A 24,601-nucleotide genomic window follows, 5' to 3' on the forward strand; every position below is an offset into this window, starting at 1 on the left:
CTCTAAGCATAATCTTTGAAAAATCTTTCAAGACCAGCTCCTTGCCAAACCTATGGTCACAAGCCACGGTCATACCCATCTTCAAAAAGGGAGACCCCAGCCTAGTTGAAAATTACAGACCAATCTCTTTATGCTGCATCACCTGTAAAGTCATGGAATAAATTATTAAGCAATCCATTTTCCTCCACTTAGAAACAAACAACCTACTCTCCAATAAACAATTTGGTTTCAGAAAAAAACTATCCTGTAATCTGCAACTCTTACACTACAAAAACATATGGACTACACAACTCAATCAGGGCAACACAATAGACGCAATCTGCATAGACTTCTGTAAAGCCTTTGATTCAGTGGAACACGACAAGCTACTCCTAAAACTAAAATCTTATGGTATCTCTTTACACCTGCATAACTGGATAGAAGCATTAGGGGGCGTGCATAAGCGCACCAACGTGCCTATCGTCCCTGTCCTATTGTTTCTCTTATTCTTCTTTTATTTTTCTTATATGTACCCATTTCATGTATTCACAACTATGTATACACTTATACTTATTATCTTGTAAACAATTGGCAAATCAAATAAATAAATGGTCAAAATTGGGAGCGTCCTATCAAATTCTGTACCTGTCAACAGTGGTGTCCCCCAAGGCAGTATTCTAGGACCAACTGTCTTCATACTCTACATAAATGACCTCTGTGATCATACTAAGAGCAACTGTGTTCTCTTAGCTGATGATGTAAAGCTATTCAACACCACAGACAATACTGCTACCCTTCAAAAAGACCTCAATTATGTATCAGAATGGTCAAACAAATGGCAACTTCAAATCTCAACAAATAAATGCTCTCTCTTACATATTGGCAAAAAAAAATAAATCAGAAAATAAAATACAAGCTGAATAGTCAAGACCTTGTTGCTGATCCAAACTCTGTCAAGGACCTTGCAGTACTCATCCCTAATGATCTAAGTACTAGAGCTCACTGTAACTACATAGCCAAAAAAGCATTAAGAGTTGTTAACCTAATCCTATGTAGCTTTTTCTCTGGTAATATCACACTACTAACTAGAGCAAACAAAACATTTGCTAGACCAATGCTTGAATACAGTTCATCAGTCTGGAACCCACATTATGTATCTGATATTAACACAGTTGAGAAAGTCCAGAAATATTTCACAAGAAGAGTTCTCCACTCCTCTACTCATTGCAAAATAAGGTATAAGACATCCATTTGTCCGGAATGGTATAGGGTCTCTGCTTAAACAGGAGGTTGAACTAGAAAATATCCAAGGAACCTTCCAATACTGTTATTCCATTTATTCTACTTGTTCAACCATTTTGCAAATGCTTTCATAATTCATTACTATTTAGATCCTGTACTAGTTAATTGATTAATACTTGTACAACAGTTATAGCAACAAATCCATCTTGCACTTTTTAAAGTAGTGTCAGGTTGGACACAATGCTGTATTATAAATGTTCTATCCAAATTTTCCTTTTTATTAAATTTATTAAAATTTAATTTTAATGATTACATTATGATAACATGATTAATAAAAAAAACTTAATTCTTAATTCTTAATTTAAAAAGTAATGTATGAGGAATATTTGTGTGCCTGTGTTTAATGTAATTACCTTCTTTTCTTCCCTTCTCCACACCCAACTTCCAGATACATATGTTTGCCTACCAGGTCAATTTAAGTGCACCAAGAATCAGAAATGTATCCCAATAAATCTCAGGTGTAATGGACAAGATAATTGTGGTGATGAAGAAGATGAAAGAGATTGCCGTAAGTCATTTTCTTAGATATGTAAAAAATCAGAAATCTTCTAAACTTAACAGTCATGGGTATATAAGAAGACATATTGGTCATAAAACAGAAAGCTAAAGATGATTCCAGCAAACATAGATATTTTTCATAGACTTATATAGATGGTAGCCCAGACGCATAGGCTACTTTTTTGTTGGGGAGAGGAACATTTTAGGGAGTGTCATGTAATAGGGCAGGAGTGAGATGTGATTAAAAAACGCTGGTGGATGGTTTTTCTAGAGTCCTACTTAAATTATTTGGATACTTCCAATGGCTTTGGCTAGCTCCCATTTATGCTGGGCACTGGCCTATTGAAATCTCTATGCTAGATTTCTGAATTGATTGGTTGAATTGAAGGTTGATTGTGGGGTGGGGTGAGAACAATGAATGGGTGAATGAATGAAAGTTAAAAGTGTTTTGTTGCCCAAGTTGTCACCTATGACTATAATATTTTTCTCCACTTAGGATGGGAAGGTTGTTTGGGGATGATGGGATGGATAGTAGAGCTGCCATAGAATATGTGCACCATTCAAACTGCTGAGTACCTGAATGCAGGAATGACCAGATGGGGTATCTGCTATTTTTATGAAAGATTAGAGTGGCTATAATTGTTTGTGTAGGTTGATTGTAGGGTGGGGTGAGAACAACGAATGGGTGAATGAATGAAAGTTAAAAGTGTTTTGTCTTAGGAGGGGAGAACAAGGAATGGGAAGAAACTGGAGAAAAAGGCAGACAAAAATATTGCAGATGTGAGAAGCAAGGATAGGTATGGTGGAAATTTGAGGGTGACCTTTCCTAGGTATGCTACTGAAGAGTAGTCCAATGTCCAGGCCTCAGTATCTATTCTGTACTGCGTTATCAAATCCTTGGGGGCTCTGGACTCCTGGTGTTGCTTCTGAATGAATATTAGGTTGGCTTGCAATAAATCTTCACTTGGAGATGTCTACATGGATAAAACAGCCAAAGTAATATGTATAGTTGAGACCTGAAGAGGTCAAGAGGAAGGAAATATACTTAGCCAGGTTTGGGATTGGAATTAGCAGAGTGGTGGAGAGAACCAGTTTGGTCTTTGCTGCTGATCGCTGCTACCGGCTTGGCAGAACTGGGCCAAACCAGTAGCATACCACCACTGTTATAAAGAGGCACTATGTCCCTTCCTCAAGAAGCTAACATGCCTCAATGAATTCTGGATTTATCAGCTTTCAGTACTATTGATTACAATATACTTCTGAATGCTATTCTTTTTTCTCTATAGTCAGTTCTAGTCAATATTGATGGAGGAGGTGAGAGTCTTTTAATTGTGGGATTCCACAGGGCTTAACACTTGCCTTCTTTTTTTATCCTATATGAAACCTCCCAAGTCAGGTTATTTATTGATTTAGTGATCATCAGAGTAAGTTTAGGGTAGTGGTTAAGGCACTAGTGGTTAAACCAAGAGGCTATAAGTCCCAGTCCTACCTTAGACACAAAGCCAGCTAGATGACCTTGGGCCAATCACTTTGTTTCAGCCCTAGGAAAGAGAGAATAGCAATTTCAAAAGAACAAAAACTTTGCTATCAAAATAGCAGGGACTAGTCCAGGCAGTCACCCTACGTCAACAACTGACTCAAAGGTACAATCAGTTAATAAATCAGTTAATAAATTACATCAGTTAATAAATCAGTTAATAAATTTAAATTCACTAGAAAACACTAGTATTGGTGTTTCCTTATATTAATCAAATATAATATATTTCTTTAAAGTATTGTATTTTGCAATAAAGTACTGTATATTGTTGAATGTACTTTGATAAATTATTTTGAAGTAATAGTTTATATAGCTGTGCTAAAAAGGCATTGAAAGCTATATAGAATTTTAAACTCTTTTTTATATTGAATGATCATTTTAATTCATTTTACGAATACACGTCTTCCTTCTTTTATGTTAAAGCGGAAAACAGCTGTTCTCCTGATCATTTTCAGTGTAAAACCACAAAGCATTGTATTTCTAAACTGTGGGTGTGTGATGAGGATCCAGACTGTGCTGATGGGTCTGATGAAGCAAATTGTGGTGAGTACTACAAACAAATTAATTTTCCTTATGTTTCTCTTATTTAATCAAAATTGGTATATTTAGAAAAGTAACATTATTGGCTATCAACTTGAAGAATCATTTTACTTATAATGCCTTATAACATTTATTTATCTAATTTATATGGCCACCCATCAATCAGAAGATTGTTTGTTGATTGATTATGACCCCATAGATTGATTCTTAACAGAATAACAAAATAGCAGAGTGGAGGGCTTCCAGTCTGATTTTGCCTTTAATGATTTGTCCCTAACTTCAGATTTTCTAACTGTGCACTCATTGCCAGTGAACTGAATTCATGCACCTTGCTGTTGATCATTTGCTTCTTTTCCTTACTTTTAAGGTATACCATAATGATGTTAATACATTAAACATTCTGTTATTTACATTCTGTCAGATAAACTCCGTGAAAGATTGAGGATGACACATTTTTCTGTATAATTTCTTATTGCATTTCAAAGCTAAAATATATTGTTTTATCTAGGGGTTTTAATGGACCAATTTTTTTTATTCCAAAATTTACCTAAATTATACTGATGTAAACCAGAAATTTATTTATCAAAATATTCAATCCAAAATTTATTCTTTCTCTCCGCTTCTGCTTATAAAGTTTGCATTGTAATGTGGTTCTTTATTTAGTTCTTTATTACTTCTACTATTGAAATGTGGTTTAAAATGTGATAACTGGTAATTTTCAATGCATTTTTCTTATTTCTAATCATGCATATCTAGAAGTATATTAACAAAAATAGTATTAATTTTTTGTGACAGATAAAAAGACATGTGGCCCTCATGAATATCAATGCAAGAATAGCAACTGCATTCCAGATCACTGGCGATGTGACAGTCAAAATGATTGTGGTGACAATTCTGATGAAGAAAACTGCAGTAAGTAATGTCATAGGACTTTACATTTGTAAATCATTCTACAAAAAAGGGAAAAACACGTTTAGTCTCTTTTTCTACTATTTTTAAAAACATTTGTTTTACCTTAATACTTTAGATAAATGATTAATAATATTAAAGATCAAATTTGCTGATTAGTTTTTCTATTTTAATAATTTATTAAACTAATATAAATTTTAAAAATGTAAGAATAAAAATTTTAAAATAGAAAAATATATAGAAGCCATTTCATCATTCCTATACATAAATCTGCTGTACTATACAACAATTCTTGCAATTTTTTTAATGCTTATAAACTCTCAGAGGGTTTTCCAAAGTCTTTGATAAAGTTCCTTATAAAAAGCTTTTGTGTTATTTATTTATTTTATTTGGTTTGTCAATTGCTTACAAGATAATAGGTATAAGTAAAAACATAGTTATGGATACATGGATACATATAAAAAAATAAAAGAAACAATAGGACAGGGACGGTAGGGACGTTGGTGCACTTATGCACGCCTAAAGAACTCATGACTAAAGAACTCATGTCATTTTTTTGGATTGCTAATTAGTTAGAGCAGATGTGTCATTCTCACATTGCTATGGTGGCGTCACGTGACGTATCGGAACTTTTGCCCCCTTTGCTACATCATTTGTAGGCATGGCCAGCACATGATGCATCTGGCCTGTGGGCCAGGAGTTCGACAGCCCTGAGTTAGAGAGACAGCAGGCAGTATAAGAATAAATTAGCATTTTTTCCAGTGGAGTAAGTAGAAACTCTCAAGGACCTGTGCTGAGACCAGTGTTTTTCACTTTGATCAATTATCCTGATTTAGGAGTAAACAGCGATCTGACAAACAGAGGATACCAAACAATTCTTCCAACAAAAATGGCCATGAAAAAAATCCAGAAGTAACTCTTCAAATTGGGTGAATGGTCAACCAAATGCAAATGCAATGTTGTTTAAAGAAGTGTAAATATATGTACATTGGGGGATGAGATGGGTTAATTCAAATATCAATTGATATGGTTTAAAGAACCTATGACACATCATTGTGTAGCAGTTGGGAACAAGGAAAATTCCACAGTAGAGACCATTAGGAATTGGGCTGAAGTTTTTTTTTTTTTTAAATCCATCATTACAATGCCTTATATCAAACTATGGTTAAAGTAATCCACTGTTACTTTAATAATTGTATAGTGTTTATTATTGTGGTTTTATTTTATTTTATTTTAAATCACTTGGAATTTCTATGGATTGAGACAGGATTTTATTGCAGAAAGAAATGAAATAATAAAAAATAACTGAGGTATCTTGATTCCAGCAGATTATTAGAATGTTTATAGGGCATTTTCTTCCAGGTTTTGGCATTTTTGTATGTCAGCTATACAGGGGATAAATTCCAGTTTTCCTTTTCCTAATTATAATTATATGAAGAGGAACATAATGGCTAATTTAATTTAATTCAATTTAGATACCAGTGATTCAGGTGTTCCCACAACTCTAAATTTCAGGGGATGACTTGAAATAAACATATTTCAGCCCAGTTCACCTCACATGGAGAAGCCGGAATGAATTAATGGAAAACCTATGATTCTCTAAGAACTGTGTTCAGCCCCTTTTCTTTCTGCTTTTAAGAAGTAAGAAATTTAATTCACTTCACTTTAAAGTATGTCATCTATGACCTGTAGAAAGTGATCAGGAGAATTGTTTCTTTCTCTTTTAAAACACTAGGAGCTATAAAGTGAATCTGATTAGAGGAAGATTTAAAGCAGGCAAAAGAAAGCCTGCTTTGCACAGAATTCATATATAACCTGTAGAATTCAATCATAAAATGTGATGATGGCTATTAATTTCTTGGCTTTAAAAGGTGATAGGATAAAGCTATTCAACACCACAGAAAATACTGCTACCCTTCAAAAAGACCTCGATGATGTATCAGAATGGTCAAACAAATGGCAATTTAAAATCTAAACAAATAAATGTTCTGTCTTACATATTGGCAAAAAAAATCAGAAAATAAAATACAAGCTGGATAGTCAAGACCTTGCTGATGATGCAAACTCTGTCAAGGACCTTGGAGTACTCATCTCTAATGATCTAAGTGCTAGAGCCCACTGTAACTACATAGCCAAAAAGGCATTAAGAGTTGTTAACCTAATCCTAGGTAGCTTTTTCTCTGGTAATATTACACTACTAACTAGAGCATACAAAACATTTCCTAGACCAATACTCGAATACAGCTCATCAGTCTAGAACCCACATTACATATCTGATATTAACACAGTTGAGAAAGTCCAGATATATTTCACAAGAAGAGTTCTCCACTCCTCTACTTGTTGCAGAATACCTTATGCCACCAGACTCTAAATTGTAGACCTAGAACTACGCCGCCTTCGGTCCGATCCAAGTATAGTATATAAAATCATACATTGCAATGTCCTACCTGTCAATGAATACTTTAGCTTCAACCATAACAATACAAGAGCACACAATAGATACAAACTCAAAGTTAACCACACCAAACTTGATTGCAGGAAATACGACTTCAGCAACACAGTGGTCAATGTCTGGAATACTCTTATCTGACTCTGTGGTTTCTTCCCCAAACCCCAAAAACTTTAACCTTAGACTGTCTACTATTGACCTCACCCCTTTCCTAAGATGTCTGTAGGGGGCATGCATAAGCGCACCAATGTGCCTACCGTCCCTGTCCTATTGTTTCTTTTTATTTTTCTTATATGTATCCATTTCATGTATTCATAACTATGTTTATACTTATACCTATTATCTTGTATGCGATTGACAAATCAAATAAATAAAATTAATTAATTAATTAATTAATTAAGGGAAAACAAATTAATCAAATGCTATCGGTTTTGAAAACTCAGTGTGATTTCTGAGTTGGGAACACTAAGCAGCAAATATCATTTCTAGAGGAACAAGAGTGGAAGCAGAGTTTCTATCTTGGATTTATATCCCACTGTTCAATCAGAAGTTCAAGGCAGCCTGTATAGCACTTCAGCCTCCTATTTCTCCTTTCATCATTTATATTTCAGTAATAAGCACGTAGTATCTTCCTGTTTAAGAACAGAGAGAAACAAGCAGTTGAAAGGATTAGACTTTAAAGAAGTTTTCTTTTTTTCAGAACCACAAACATGCACTCTGAAGGATTTCCACTGCTCAAATGGAGACTGCATGTCTGCAAGATTCTGGTGCGATGGTGATTATGACTGTGCAGATGGTTCAGATGAGGTAAATTAGTATTTGGTTGTTGTTTTCCAAATCATCTATATTGTTACTAACTGAAGGTACATCATGAGGAATCAGGTAGTCATAACAGTGCAAGAAATCAAGAGGGAAGACTTTAAGTCACCGGGAAAATACCATCTGCAAAGTATAAAAGACTACAATATGCATTATTTTGAGCAGATCATTTAGGAAAATCACAACAACAAGTTTTTGAACTTTAAAAACAAGTTATTATGAATTGGCAATTAATTGAGAAGGGTGATCCCTGAATGAATCTATTTCTTATTGTTGGAGCAGAGAGAATAATGGCCAATAGATAGTAAATTAGAAACTGTCATGCATACTGACATCCATTCCATACAATAAATGCGGAGAAAAGGTTTCCTTTGGTTGCATGCCCCATCATGATCCCCAGTGGTGGGATTCAAAAAATTTAATATCGGTTCTGTGGGCCGTGGCCATATGACTGGCTGGGTGTGGCTTTTATTTTTTACTTTTTTGCTGGCCCCACCCATTTTTGGAAGCTTCCTAGCCTCAAAGCAGCTTCTGGGGGGAGGGTGTTTTTGCTCCCCTAAAGCTCTTCTGAGGCTCAGGAAGGAAAAAAACAGAGCATGGGAGGGGCACACAGCACCCCTCCAAGCTCTGTTTTGGGAGCTTCGTAACCTCAGAAGAGCCTGGAGGGACGTTTTTGCTCCCCTAAGGCTCCTCTGGGACTCTGGAAGGCAAAAACTGGAGGGGAGGGCTGAACTCCTCCCTCCATTTTTTGCCTTCCTGTGCCTCAGCAAGGGGAATCCCGGCACAGCTGATCTATGCAAAGCTGATTGTCAGGAGAGAAAAAAAATACCTTAGGCGAATGTTAGGTGGGTGGGTAAGCGAGCATCGGGCGGGAGGGCGACCAGTTCGGGGGCATGGCCAGCCAGAACTTAACTACCGGTTCGGCGACCCATGCCAAATTCTTGCTACCAGTTTGCCTGATCCAGTGTGAACCAGTTGAATACTACCACTGATGATACCTGGATAACATATGAGTAGTGTGAATGGCCTTGTGGCAGCAAGTAAAGAAGCTGCACTTTGATTTCTTGATGCTTGGAGAGGGAAAAGACTGCATTTTAAAAGGCAAAAATGAATAATTGAGAGAAAAGAAAAATAGGAATTATAGGTCTCCTTTATACTCTGTCCAAACACAAAGATAGGTGGCTTTATTTCCACATAAATGAAGAAAAGAAATATGATGAAAGGAGAGATTATCTGTATTTCACTAAGGTACTTCCTAATAAGGGTACTGGGGAGGAGAAAATCTGGAGTGAGAGATAATTGAGAATGAATAAGTGATAGAGGAAAAAGGACAAAAAAAGTAAAGAAAATGGATATAAATAGCAAGAAAACAATAGTGGGTTGAGTCAAAAGTAAACTATGATTCTGTATATCAGCACAACATTCCTTACTTTTCAAAAGAAAAGGCAATATTATCATTAAATAAACACGTTATTTTTAAATTTTATTTATAAGTAATTGATCCAGTGAAAAAGTGATGGGCTATAATGGTCTCTAGAACACATCATTGACAAGAAATAGAATCAGAATGAGAAGAGATAACTTCAGATTACAAATACTGTGTCATCATTTTGGGGCTATGACAGCAAGTCTTTAAAGAATACTTTTTATCCTAAAATTGTTTTAGAAAATGTAGGCAATTTATTGTTATTTTGTTTATCAAATTTCTACATCTCACCTAAGTGACTCTGAGCAGTTTACAATAAAATACAAGTTTATTTGCGACCAAATAAATTTGATGTTGCCCAAAGAAGAAGGAGGGGGAGAGGGAGGACGACCAATGTTCTTTAGCTGTGGAAACTCTTTAACGGGAAAGTTCCTTCCTAAGGCCAATTGCTGGAAGATGTCAGCAGTTCCAAAACTTGCCCCATGAACAATATGTTTCAGAATTTTCAGAACAATGTCTATCTATTTCTTGTTTGTGTCATGCTTCTATCACATTCACATGTTTTTCCAGTAATTTTGAACAACAAGAAATAGATCCACCTCCCACACTGGCTGCTTTGGAAAATTAGGAGGCCTGTTGTGATCAATTAGTAAATGTAAGAAAAATGCTAACAGATACAATTCAGTTGAAATTAACATGTCCTTCATCTAAAAAACAACAAAGATTTAAGTCTATGAGAATTTAAGGTAGATGTATTTCCACTATTCAAACTGTTACATGTGATACAAATATCTTGTTTTGCTTTTGTTGCTCTCTGCTTTGAGGAAAGGCAGAGTATTTAAAAAAAACAGAGAGCAAAATAAGTGTAATTATGTCAGTTTATTTTGATTAATAATTATTTTTATAACTGTTAGCCTATTGACACATGAGACTTCCTATTGTAGTTGTTAGTTGTAAAATTAAAAAATTTTCAAATAGCTTAAGGCCAATTTTTATTTGAAATACATTTGGTTGGTGTTATATTAATTAAATTAGTAGCATTGTTTTTATATCAGAGATATTGCGACTCTGACTGCTTAAAAGACCAGTTTCAGTGCTCCAATGGTCATTGCATAGCAGCAAAATGGAAATGTGATGGATATGATGATTGCATACTGGGAGAGGATGAGAAGAATTGTGATTCAGGTAAATATTTACCTATTACTGATGATAGGAATACCTATAATATTATGTGAAAAATAATATTAGATTTCTTTCTGAATATATATCCAAAATTAAATGATCATAAATTTAAGAAAGGAATATCTGGAAACTTTAAATAGTGCCTCTGCTTGGTTAATAAGCGGTATACAATTCTACTATCATGCTGTATATCATAGAATATATGATATAATACATATATGATATATATATGTATATTATACATATTCTCTTCCAAGCCTACATTAAAGCCTTACTGTTGACATACAAAAACTTAAAATTTGCTGCCACATCTCTTTTGATATGTATGCCATTGCAAGCAAAGTCCTTTGAAATTTTGCTGCTGGTAGTGCTACAGTGGACAGTGCTGCCCTTCTAGCTGTGGCATCCCTGTATAATTTTGGTGGCATGTATCATCCTTATGATTGCATTTTTATTCAGTCACTTAATTGTTTGCTGGATTTATATCCCATCTTTGCTCCAAAAGCAGAAGAGCACTCTCTCTTCCAATATTTCTCCATGGTTACAAGATAGGGAAATAGTTTGGGTTAAGATAGAGTGAGCCTTCATGGCTGAGGGGGAATCTAAATTTATCCAATCCTAGTTTGGTACCTTAACTACTATAACACCAGTGGTGGGATTCAATTTTTTTTACTACTGGTTCTGTGGGTGTAGCTTGGTGGGCGTGGCAGGGGAAGGATACTGTAAGATCTCCAGTCAGAGGTACTATTTGCCGGTTCTCCAAACCACTCAAAATTTCTGCTACCGGTTCTCCAGAACTGGTCAGAAACTGCTGTATACCACCTCTCTATAACACCATGTATGCTTTTTTATACTTTCATCTTAATATTATAGTTCATTCTACAACATTACTCAAAGTATGAGTAATTTGCACACTTGTACACAATCACAACATTTTTCTTTGATTTTGTTTTGTTCTTGACATTTATTTGGGTTTGTTTTAATTTATATACCAGTGTAAAATATGGATTATTTCCCAAGGATTTTTTTCTCATTGTACAATTTCTCAAAAGGCATGAAGGGAGCCTTTCAATATAATCCACTGAAACATATAATATTAAAATGAAGTAATAAGAAATGCATTTCATAATAAATATAATATAAAGCATAATTTAATATGGTCTGTAAAATATCAGAACATGATATGAAACAATAAATAAAATATTAAAGACTCTAAGTGAAAAAGTGGTAAACGAATTAAGCCTCACTTGAACTGTGATTCAGCTTTTTGAAAGTGATTTTAATTATTACCTTTATACAATAGTGACACAATAACATGAGATTTGCGGTTGCCATGTCCATTTGATATCTCACAGTTCATCCTGTCAAATAAGAAGAGAGCCAAATATTCTCATCATGTGCGGAATATTTTTGGGACATCCAAATTTACCAAAAAGGACAATTTTCTTCAGTATAAATGCACAACTTTTTCTAGCATGGGGATCACACTTCTCTTTTAATTTTCTCCTAAATGTCGATGGACCAAAACAAAGAAATAGTCAAGATCAGAGGTGGTATTCAGCAGGTTCTGACCAGTTCTGGAGAACCGGTAGCCAAAATTTTGAGTAGTTTGGAGAACCAGCAAATATGACCTCTGACTGGAGATTTTACAGTATCCTTCCCCTATCATGCCCACCAAACCACGCCCACAGAACCGGTAGTAAAAAAATTTGAATGCCACCACTGGTCAAGACCATTGGAAAAATTAAATATATTAAAAGCTGGGGACTTTCTTAAAGTCCCCAGTTTTTCCCAGTATATTTTATTTTTCTTCAATATTCAATTGCACTCTATGCAATTTTAAAAGTTAAATAAATCTGTATAAAAATGATAGAAATTTGATCTCTTTTGAAATATTGATTTCCCTAAAACCACTTATAAATGTATATGACAGAAATCATTCACAAACAGTATTTGTGACTACATTTTTTACCATTCTGTTCTTAAAGTCTTGATTGGTGGTATGAGGGCACAAATAAAAATATTGTCACTGGTCCAAATTTTTCACCATATTCTGTAAGGTCCATCATCTAGATTTTTGAAGATAAAGTAAACCCAAATACGGTATCTGTAATCTATCAACTATTACTCTGAAATTGTGTTATTTCATCTTCCTGTTCTCAATGTTTTGACTTAAACAGCATCTCCAATCTGCTCTTCAAGTGAATATGTTTGTGCCAATGGAGGTTGTATCTCAGCATCTTTTAGATGCAATGGAGAACATGATTGTCCTGATGGTTCTGATGAAGTAAGACATTAAATATCTTAATCTGATCTAATGCTTTCTTTTACAAGTTTAGAAACTTGAATTTAAAATAACAATCCTGTGGTATAGCTTTTGACTCAGGAATTTATCCAGAAAACATAGACCCAGTAATTAGTAAAATTCTGTATTTCAATAATGAACATTAATGTTTTCATTGATATAAGAACAGTTGTGTTCTTTTGATGATAGTATCCAATTCTAAAATACTGTATATTAAAGATACACTTGGCTAATTGTTTTTAAAGACTTTTAAATCCTTTTTTTACAATTAAAAATTAGTTGGCAGGATTGCACATTTATTTATTTTATTATAACTCTACATAAATCCTTATTTTTATTGTTATTTTTTAAAATCTTTATACTGAAATAATTTTATTTTGCCTATTGCTGTTTCCCAGTTACATGATTTTGTTTCCCCAAAATAATGCATTAATAAATAAAGGGAAATTGTGTGGCTGATTGTTTTGTGTATAAGAATCAATGGGCATTATCTCAATGGTGCAAGAGAATTGCACCTCTACATAAGCTAGGGAATTCATAGGTTATTTGATCTCTCCTTTCTAATTAATCCCCTGGATTTTCCTTAAAAATACCCTAATCTTCAAAATGTATTTATTGAGAGTATAAGGAGACTTGGGCAGGAGGGAAAAGAATGAGGTATTTTTATTGCTTTTGAATATTGATTATTATTTACAGTTTAAAATTGTGAATTTAGCATTTTATATTTGTGATGACCATAATCATATCAATAAAATACCAATGGTTAAATTATTAAATTGGTTTTGCTGAATTCTAGTTGCTCCAGTTATACTTCCATTACCTTGATTGGTAATAATCACTGCTATATATGAATATATATTTATACAGATGCACTGTGTAACAGAATGTAAAGAAGACCAATTTCAATGTAAAAATAAAGCGTACTGTATACCTACCAGCTGGCTTTGTGATGGAATTCAAGATTGTGTGGATAGCAGTGATGAACTAAATTGTGACAGAGGTGAGATTCCACCCCACCCCCCACCCCCTCTTTTCCTAGCTATTTTTATAGTTAGCTATTTGCTGAAAGTATATCCCATCTTTTGTCTAACCCAGGTTAGATGGGGATTTCCCATCATTTTTTCTCCTACAACTCTGTGAAAAAGTAAATGGCATAAAGCCACCCAACAACATTTTCTATAGCTGTTGGTACACTTGTTTTTCTCTAGTCCAAGTGCAACTAATTAACCACTACCTTGCATTATTCTGTCAGGATACAGCGTATGTACTTTTGCAAGTCTATACAGGTTAGCCATTCTACCGAGTTGTGTTTCTCAAGTCAGATAAGTTTTGAAAGCATTTTAATCTTAGGAATTATCTACAAATACTGCAAATATATTATTATCCTTTCTGCACCAGAAAGGAATTTAAGAAACCATTTCAAAAAGTCAGGTTAATGTTTTTTCCCCTTTCTATACATTATGGGAAATTTTTACACTCATTGATGTTAAAGTTACTTTTTATTATTACACACACACACATATAGTACAAATAAACAGTAATATTATTTCACGGATACCATTTTCATATAGAATCGAGATATAGATGTCTGATAATAGTAATTATAAAGTTTAAAATGCACTATTAAAATTGGTGGTGTATATGTACATACATTCACAATCATAAATGCACCCTACCAATATATGTACATACAAAATATACAGTGTTCTTTTTAATTATAGCAATAATCCTTATATAAAGAATATAATTCATAAAGGATGTTTATATCAAATAAAGATCTGACATTTGATTTCTTAAATTCTTTTGTGTTTTTATTAATATAAATTATATTAACAAATTTCTATAATGTAAATGTAGACTTATGTCAATAAATTTGTATTAGTTTATATTCAACATTCTTTTTTCTTCAGTATTAATATTTTAATCACTGATTAAAAACAAGCACATTACAGATAGTCCTTGACTTATAGCCATTTGTTTAGTGACTGTTCAAAGTTACAGTGACAGTGAAAAAAGTGACATGACCATTTTTCACATTTACGGCTGTTGTAGCATCCTCCCTGTCACATGAACAAAATTTGAACACTTGGCAATTGGTTCATATTTATGACAGTGGCAATGTCCTGGGATCATGTGATCACCTTTTGCAAACTTCTGACAAGCAAAGTCAACGAGGAAGTCAGATTGACCAAGTTACTAACTTAACAACTGCAGTGACTCACTTAACAACTGATGCTAAAAAGGTTGCAAAATGGGGCAAATTCACACAACAACTGTCTCGCTTTGCAACATAAATTTTGGGCTCAGTTGTGGTCATAAGTTGAGAACCACCTGTATTCAAGAAGCATTAGAGAAATCATACAGATCCAGAAATAGATGAAATGTCATTTTGAATTTTGAATTTTAGTATTGGAGTGATTTTAGTGAAAATGTTTAATGGTGGAGATATAAGAATTATTCTTACTTTCCTTTATGGAAAGAGTTACTAACAGACACTAGTAGTAAATACTTATTTTCCCCTCTTGATGTTTAAAGTAGTTAAGATAACACTTTGCTGCTATTCCTAGAATTTATTGCACCATCTCCAGAGCTATTCTCAGTGATTTATCAGATAGTGGCTACTTTTCTAGCACTGGGAAGTTTTGCAGAGTTTGTCAGGTACCACCTTATAAATACTGAGAATTCTGTATATACAGAGAATTCTACTTATGCAAGCCTTGCAATAATCAGCAGGAACAAGAAAAGCAACATTTTAAGTGACATCCAACATTGTGTAATATATTTCTGGTACCACATTGGGATTGTCCTTTTCTTTTTTACCCCAGCAGCAAAATATTTTGACCCAGATTTTAAAGGATACAGGAAACTTCAGGAAGAAAGGAATATCATTATCTTCCCTTTCCATTGTGGGATGCTTTCTTCTTCTATATAAATTTAAAGTGAATCTGAGCTACTGACAAAAACAATAAATAAAAATATCCATAACAAGCTGCAAATAAATATTCACAATTCAACTTCAAAATAGTAATAATAATACAATTATCAGGGATTACTACCAACATTAGTAATACTTGCTGCTCTTTATTTTAATTTTTGGAATGCTTGCAGTTGTTAATAAAAACAATTGGTAATCTACCTTAATTCTGTTCATTGTACACAGTTGCTTGTTGAGATTGGTGGATAGATACAGGGATGGGACAAAGCATCACAAAATGGGCCTGTTTCCACTTTCAGGTGGGCCTCCAGAGCCCAGGGGAGGCCGTTTTCGCCCTCCCAGAGGCCTGGGGAAAACCTCTGGACTCTTGGGAGGGTGAAAACGGCCTCCCCCAGGCTCTGGGGGCTCACCGGAAGCCAGAAACAGGAAGTTCCAGTAGGCCATGCCCACCATGGCCACACCAACCCAGCAACTGGGCAGCGAACTGGTTGCTGGGATTTTTGAATCCTACCCCTGGACAGACAGACAGACAGACAGACAGACAGACAGACAGACAGACAGACATAATCTAAATACCAGCCTAAAGAACCAAATTTTCAACAACTTCCTAAATATTAATAATAGTTGGTCATCTTCTGGGCCAGTTGATTTGATGGGAGGGGAGCTCCAATAGAAAATGCTTGCTTCTGAATCCCTCATGTTACACCCACCCCTTTTAAATCCACTTCAGATTTTCAAATTAGTATGCAAGAAGGTTTTCATCATAGTGTTAATCAAAGACCTAGTTTCTTAGTTATATATATTTCACCTGCATTTGGTTCTTAAAGTGCAGATGAAATAACACATCCTATTTTATCTAGCACATGTTAGTTTCATTGCAAGTGAACTGTTTGTCATCTGTTTCTACTGTGAAAGACATTATTAACAGATTATTTGAATTTTCTCTGAAAAGTAAGCAAATATAAAGTATGTACAGAAAATGTTGGGCAAGTAAGAGTGATTACACTTGAATTTGTATTCAGTGTAGGTTATTCAGTAATCTGATTGCTTCAATACAAATATAAATGATGCATTTGCATTATTTATGCATACTTCATTTAATAAAGGAAACTGGTTTAGGATTTTTACTATAATAGCTAACAAGATTTAATATCTTAGATCTAAAAATGAAATAACAGTTTTTTTCAAAAATATATTTCTATAGGTGTCTAGATGGAATGTATTGTTAATTATTTTAATTTCAGATGACAAATTATATGAAGGGCATACATTTTCCATATTTAGCATTTCTGTAGCCTGATATTATAAATAGCAATATTAAAGCAGTACATTAATATGTCTGATATTAGGGGTAATGAAAATAAAAGGCTTTATATTAATGTAGCACACCAACATCTGTGCTGAACACATTCTTAAGACAAAATTTTAGAAATACAATAAAATACATTTACTGCAAATTTAAAATGTTCAGGTTCAGAATAAAATTTATATGAAGGAAAGTTTACTGGCCCTTTCCCAAGATTCCAAGAACAAATTAATTCTATAAATTTATAGAATCGGGTTTTATATAAAGAAGAAATGCTTCATTTAGCATAATAAAGCTTCTATGCTATATTATGTTTATGGCTTTCTACATATGGTTGCATTTCCTTTTGCTTTATCTTCTACTCCTTTATATTTGCCTCTTATCATACAAAATGTCAATAGTTTTGTTCCAAATGTCGTAGAATTTTGCAGTGGAACATTAAGATGTATTGGCATGGAACTGTAAATAATAAAGATTTGGTAATTTCATGAAAATTTGGCCACTACTTTTTAATGTATGGAGAGCCAATTTGGTCAAGTGGTTAAGGCACCAGATTAAAAACAAGGAAATGATAAGTTCTAGTCCCGCATTAGGCATGAAAGCTGACTGGGAGACTTTGGGCCAGTCACTTTCTCAGCCCAACCCACCTCACAAGGTTGTTATTATAGGAGGTGGAAGACATGTTGGATATATTGAGTTATTTATAAAACTAATAAAGATGAGATAAATTAAATAACCCCTGTTATTTAGTTCTATGCCATCAATATCTTAAAAGGAAGAGATGTCTCCCCACCTTGCTGAACCTTCATTTATACTTAAATTGCATAAAGAAAAAAAAATTGAAACTTCTGATATGTATGTATGCATGTATGTATGTATGTATCAGTGGTGGGATTCAATTTTTTTTACTATCAGTTCTGTCGGCGTGGCTTGGTGGGCGTGGCAGGGGAAGGATACTGTAAAATCTCCAGTCAGAGGTGGTATTTGCTGGTCCTCCGAACTACTCAAAATTTCGGCTACCGGTTCTCCAGAACTGGTCAGAACCTGCTGAATACTACCTCTGGTATGTATATATGTGGGATATAGAGTATAATAGAAAGGGAAGGTAAGAAGAAACGGATTGAGTTTGCAGTTGCAGTTTGTTAATAATGTTAGCTTGGCTATAATCCATCGCCTTAACAATAATTCATAAGTTCAGATCATATAATCTTCTTTAGATGCCTTCTATTTATTATCCCTCATATATTTAGAGCAGGGGTCTCCAACCCCCAGTCCGTGGACTGGCACCCGTCTGCAGCATGTCAGCAACCAGTCTGTACAAACAAGTGAAGCCCAGTCCTCAGGATGCAGGCAGTATGCTAAACCACACTCCTTCCAGTCCATGGAAAAACTTTTCTCCACAGAACTGGTCCTTGGTGCTGATTTAGAGAATCCTTGGTAGATGCAACTACTAAAAAAAAGCTATTGTTCCAAGTAGAAGCAGGCAAAGGATTGACCTTAATATGTATTATCTGCCCAGTAGCTTACCTGCTAGTATAGGAATGCTTGCCACTTCCTAATTTTATTACTTTTAATGGTAATTACTGATGGTAATTACTGACAGAAATTAAGAATCTGTCAGAATCCACTGACAGAAATTAAGCAAAGTTTGGGAGCAGTGAACAAATAAATGTTATTCTGGTTTCTTTTAATTCAAAATGTGTTTTTAAAATGCAATAAGGTCAGTAGCTTTATTTGTGAGACTTTAAAAAAATGTACCAGGCTTTACAATTCAACTACAATCAACTACAACCACTACCAGCAGGCTGACAGCAACCATGAATCAATGACTAATTTCAGTATTTGATTATATTTTTCCCTTTAGCAATATTTTCTTGGTAAATTTACATATCTACAAGAAGTTACTTGTATCAGGAGGTTTAGGGAGAAAATCAGCTAAAAATTGCATTTTCCTTTGATCAAATTTCCTTTCCTGTCAAGTCATATAAAATTTATATTGCTTATAGCAGTATGATGGCAATGAAAAGGTAAAAAGGAAATAGATAAGATGTCTTGTATTAGGAAAACATAGACAGCTAACAGTTTTGGAATTCACAATCAAATTTATAGATTCATCAAATTTAGTAAATAGCTATTTTCTGAGAATAGGAAGGACCTCTATGTCATGATGGAGGAGGGATTGACTTGTTTGTCCTAGTATTATTTTCCCAATGAAAGTTCTCAAAGTGATTTTCTCTCTTATTAGAAAAAAATAGGAAGTATTCAGGCTGCAGGGATAAAAGAGTGTTTGGTACCAGTTGCTGGGGAATTTGGTTGAAAGAGTACACGTGCATACATGTCCTGATTGTTAGCTTCTTATTTTCCCATAAACTGTGTTCCACTGGAGAAGGATCTACTACTATTCTTCATTATCAGTCTTAAATTTTATCCCTAGTAGCTATTTGAGCCAAAATCATGGAAATCTACCATTCCATGATTTCCAATCATGGAAATCTACCATGTCTTGTGGTATCCCAACATATATACATTTAAAAATAAATATTTATAAGATGTACATATTTTAGTTTTGCTATTTTGTATTTTTAGGGAGGAACATATGTAGAGCTGATGAATTCCTTTGCAACAACTCACTCTGTAAACTCTATTTTTGGGTTTGTGATGGAGAAGATGATTGTGGAGATAACTCAGATGAATTTCCAGAAATATGTTGTAAGTTTGTGGCCTACAGCCCAATGAAAATATTCAATTAATGACAAATTCTCTTTAGTTGTTTTTTTCTTCAGTCCTGCTCTTGTTTTCCTTTGTCTTTGATTTGTATGAGGAGAAAATTTATGTCTTAAGATTACATGTTGTATTCATTATATTTGAAGTAGGCAACATTTTGTGAAGATCCTTAGTATGTTGAGAAAGTTTCTCTTCATGACTCATGAGGAACATAATTGAAAGCTTTCCAACTTATTTTCTCTTATCAACTAGAAATTATTTACATTAAATTAAAAGTAATATTAAGGAGAAGTATATCTAACAATTTAATTACATTTTTCCTGTTTGATGAAAGCAAATAAGTATGTAAAAGACATATCCTCTGCAGAACCAAATAATACACATTTTGGACTTTTTTCACAGTAAATTTTCCATGCCCTCCAACCAGGCCATACCGATGCAGAAATAATCATGTTTGTTTGAGACATGAGCAAATATGTAATGGGATTGATGACTGTGGTGATGATTCAGATGAAGATCACTGTGGTAAATAATCTTAGTTTTACAAACAAGAAAGAAACACTCTTTGGGGGGGGGGGTCCTTGCTTGTCTTAATAACAGGGAATATAACTCACAGATGTCTCAAGATGACTTGTGGATCAGTATTTATTCCAGTCTAATGGCGGTACAATAACAGTAATAAATTCATCTTTGATAGCTCTCAAACACTGTAAGTGTAGAGTAATAGCACTCGTTTGTATTTCTAGAATAGGAATCATATTGTTATTCTCAGCAGTAAGTGGTATTCAAATGGTCGTTCAGAAACCTAGTTAGCAGTTCAATATTGTGCTTCTGATCTTGCTTAATTTTGTTGCAGGTTTTTTTCTTTATTGATTAGCATTAATGTTCATGTTGGATTGAAAGCTTTTGTCAATAGGTTGAACTCCTAACTATTCATTGTTCCTGCTGAGGCCAGTGAAACATTGTATAGAATCAGTTTGACCAACAAGTCTCAATAGCTCCAAAATGACTAAACATGCATGATGATGTCATCAGATAAATGCTGCCATTGTGTAAAAACATACTGATGTCAACAGTACATATGTAAATTGTGACATTTGCCTGATGATGTCAACATGCACATTTTCTAATTCATCCCCCATGGACATTCATGTGTCTAGTCATCCCAAAATTTAGAACTTATTCTTTTTCTCCATGTCAAGAGATTAGGAAATAACTATATTTGATAGATTATGTGTCATTAAGTTGTTTTCAGCTCCTAGTGGCCACAAAAGTAATTTTTCCATGATAAGGAAAACACATTCCTCCTTCTTTCATTTGACATTCAGTTGCTTTAAATTGACATGATGGCAAAACTCCACTTTACAGTATGTGAAAAGTAACTATAAATGTGATCCTGCTCCCCTACCCCTCATTATGTATTCAGCCTGTGTTGACTTGTAATTGACTTGAATTTATGAATAGAGTAGACATCACTCTGTGAGTGATGTATTTCTCCTTTAAGCAATTGTAATATTGAGATTTGGGGTCTCATATTCTCTACCCCAGGAACAATAGAAAACCTTTATTATTTTATGCTTTCTACACAGCCGGCACCAACATGTCAGGAAACAGCATTCTGTAAAGCCTTTTGAATTTATTTTACGAACAAAGTAAAAGTTCAAAACAATTGACTGCCCCTATGTATCTTTTTGCAGACAAAACTACGTATAAAGCCAGACCTTGTAAAAAGGATGAGTTTGCTTGTAATAATAAGAAGTGCATACCTATGCCACTAGAATGTGATCAGTTTGATGACTGTGGAGATGGTTCAGATGAACAAGGCTGTAAAACAAGTAAGTTTGATTAAAAGATGGCCACATTTTGATGCTCAAGGACAGAAAAAAATATAGAACAGAATATGCATAATCTAATTGATTTTAATGTTCTTTTATGATAGACCTGAACAGTGTAACTCAAATTATAATTACTGATATTTTACATATCTGTTCATGGGATGGATTCGTTTATAGAATCTCAATGCTTCAACCGTTATGTTATGACTGTCAGATACTTCAGTGTTCATCCTCTTTCCAGAATGTAAACAGTTATTTTGTTGCATATGGCTTGGTCTCCAACTTGCAGTGTTAGTTGTATAATGGATTTTTCACAGCTTCCTTTGAAGTTGAGAAAAATGATATTGTGCTAAAGAGTCACAGTTGTCTATTAATATTTATATAGTTTATAATGCCTGGATGCAGTAGATTACAAACATTTGCCTCAAATGTCCCCTATTTCTTGAACCAAGAGGAGGAATATAGTTTTCAATGTATATAAAACACCCTCTTTTATTTCAACTTTTTATTACTTCAGTCCTGAACACTAAAAAAATGAAAAATACACTAATCATGTAGTCATGTGGAGAAAAATGGTAAGGAAAAAGGACACACGAGAATGTTAATCCTTAAAGGAAGAAAAAAAATGAAGACTGTGATATAGAGCAAAGCATTGTGATCAGCAATTAAACAGGGCATTATTTAATTAAAATATGAGATTAGTGAGAAATACTATTCAATTTCATTTTTTTATGATTTGAGAAAATAGTTTTCCTAGGCTATAATAGAGAGTACCATAATTGCAGCTTCTTTGGGTACTCTCCAACAAAAATGAATTTAAAAAGGGTTGATAGAACTTTTAGAGATCATTAACTTTCCCAAATGCCTATGGTAATGTTTGCAAATTTTCACCACAATATATTTTAAAATTTTCATCATATTTTAAAAAAATTAAGATATGATAGGGAATGAGGAAAGATAGTACATAACCACCAACCACCACCACCAACTTATTTCCTTGATATTTTGCTTTCCTTGCCCTGAAAACAATTAATGGGGAAAGAAGAAATATAGGATCCCAAGAATGGCGAAACAGTAAAAAGAAGCTGCTGATATTCTCCAGGAAAAATTGTTCAAGTTACTCTAGGCATTTCAATTAAACTCATTTAAATTCAAAGTTGATCTCTGTTTAAGGTTCCAATAAAACATGCAAAGACATTATATTAGAAATTCTGCTGGCGATCTCCTTTACCTGTTTTTAGACACTTTCGTATATAGTGAGACAGAAATTATTATATTAAATTTAAGTTATTCCACCTGATCTGAGAAAGTTCAAACATCCAATAAAAATGTGTACATTTGAATTTTTAGAGTTAATTTCCGACATCCAATTTATTTTGGTTCAGACCTATTTGGATGGTCTTCACATGCAAATTTGGTCTGAATCATATTTAAACATAGATTCCTTGTAGATATTCCATGTACTCCTTTCTTAATTTATTTTAATTATCTCTAATCATATCTAAGTACATGCACACAGATACACATACAGATATACATTTAAAAAAACTTTAAAAAACAAAACACTAACTCTTGAAACATTTTCAAAATTTTTGAAAGGAATATAAAAAAGGATCCTAGATTAACAGCAGTCTTTTAAGTAATATCTCCATTGAGGTCATTTTCTTTACTCTCTATCCCAGTTTAACAGCTTTAGTGTCAAACATAGTTAAGAAATTCATCCAGTAAAGTCCTTCCCAGAGGCAATAAAATCAAAACAACTCCTATTTTGAAAGGTTTTTTTTCCTTTTGTCCAGAACCACCAAACAACTTTTGCTGTTTCTGTTTAGAAACTCTAAAACCTGGAACCAGGGCTGAAGCCAGTGCATAGAAACTGAGAGAAGATTAATCCTTTCCCAGTTTCTTTGTTTTATCAACCAATTCCCCCCAGAGAGTTGAAAAACAAAATAGGAATAGTAGGGACACTGCAGGAGCACCTTCTTGTTTACCTGAAAAAGTGATAATTGCTTAATCATAAATTAGGCATTAGTCCACATTTGAATGGGATCATGGATCATGGTTAAAGTAGGTTAATCTATAAGAAGCTATTGTTACAAATTGTGGTTAAAATACTGCTCCATTACCTATGCTTACTGGCTTAACATGTTGCATTAAATGAGTCATTCAGAAATTTCTAAGATGAATTTGGAATAATTGGGAGGGGATTCATGATACGTGTTGATCCTCCAAACTGTTGAAACATACAAATGGAGTCAAAGCTGAAATATTTCCAAGCTTGTTTCAATCAAAAATAACTTCTGTGATACTCTGTTTTTTCTTAAGATCATATAAAAATAACTTCTGTGAAAATCAAGTTTGAAATATATCTTTTTGTACTAAATTTTGCTTGTAGAAAGAATCATGATTGTACATAGTTAGTATAAAATGTTAAATATTTTGTTTGGCAAATATTTAAATTTATGTTTGTTCTTAGGTTTGACTGAATACAACTGTGATAATAATGTGAATCCTTGTGGTGATGATGCATATTGCAATAAAACCAAAACATCGATTTTCTGCCAATGTAAGCCTGGATTTCAGAGGAATAGGAGAAACTGGCAATGTGAAGGTATTTCTGAAGCATTGCTTTGGACAATTATAAAAATGTTTCATAATATTACTAGGCAATGTTAGAAGTTTGATTTTAATAACAGTTAAAGTATAAAGGAAGTCATTTCATTTGTGGCAACTGGAATTACAGATTTTTTTAAAAATTCTCCTGAAAGTTAACCAGTCAAAATATGATGAACATTTTTTTAAATAGCAGCAAAATTAAGAATTTACTTGGTTTTATTGTTTCTTCATTTAATGAAAAA

At 33.8% G+C, this 24,601-nt stretch overlaps 1 protein-coding gene across 1 annotated transcript in view; it reads left to right on the forward strand.

Moving 5' to 3' along the window:
- Window positions 1-24,601, forward strand: part of LRP1B (LDL receptor related protein 1B) — a 702,645-nt gene that overhangs the window by 623,881 nt on the left and 54,163 nt on the right. The window contains exons 65-75 of the mRNA XM_087955711.1: window positions 1,670-1,789; window positions 3,740-3,859; window positions 4,652-4,768; window positions 7,915-8,021; window positions 10,515-10,644; window positions 12,822-12,928; window positions 13,814-13,946; window positions 19,774-19,896; window positions 20,314-20,436; window positions 21,609-21,746; window positions 24,220-24,354. Coding sequence (XP_087811837.1) covers window positions 1,670-1,789; window positions 3,740-3,859; window positions 4,652-4,768; window positions 7,915-8,021; window positions 10,515-10,644; window positions 12,822-12,928; window positions 13,814-13,946; window positions 19,774-19,896; window positions 20,314-20,436; window positions 21,609-21,746; window positions 24,220-24,354 — 1,353 coding nt within the window. The remainder of the gene's footprint in view (window positions 1-1,669; window positions 1,790-3,739; window positions 3,860-4,651; window positions 4,769-7,914; window positions 8,022-10,514; window positions 10,645-12,821; window positions 12,929-13,813; window positions 13,947-19,773; window positions 19,897-20,313; window positions 20,437-21,608; window positions 21,747-24,219; window positions 24,355-24,601) is intronic.

Source organism: Notechis scutatus, chromosome 1 (assembly GCF_049901735.1).
Source record: "Notechis scutatus isolate UNSWTSFEM ecotype Mainland chromosome 1, rNotScu1.2, whole genome shotgun sequence".
Classification (NCBI taxonomy): Eukaryota; Metazoa; Chordata; class Lepidosauria; order Squamata; family Elapidae; genus Notechis; species Notechis scutatus.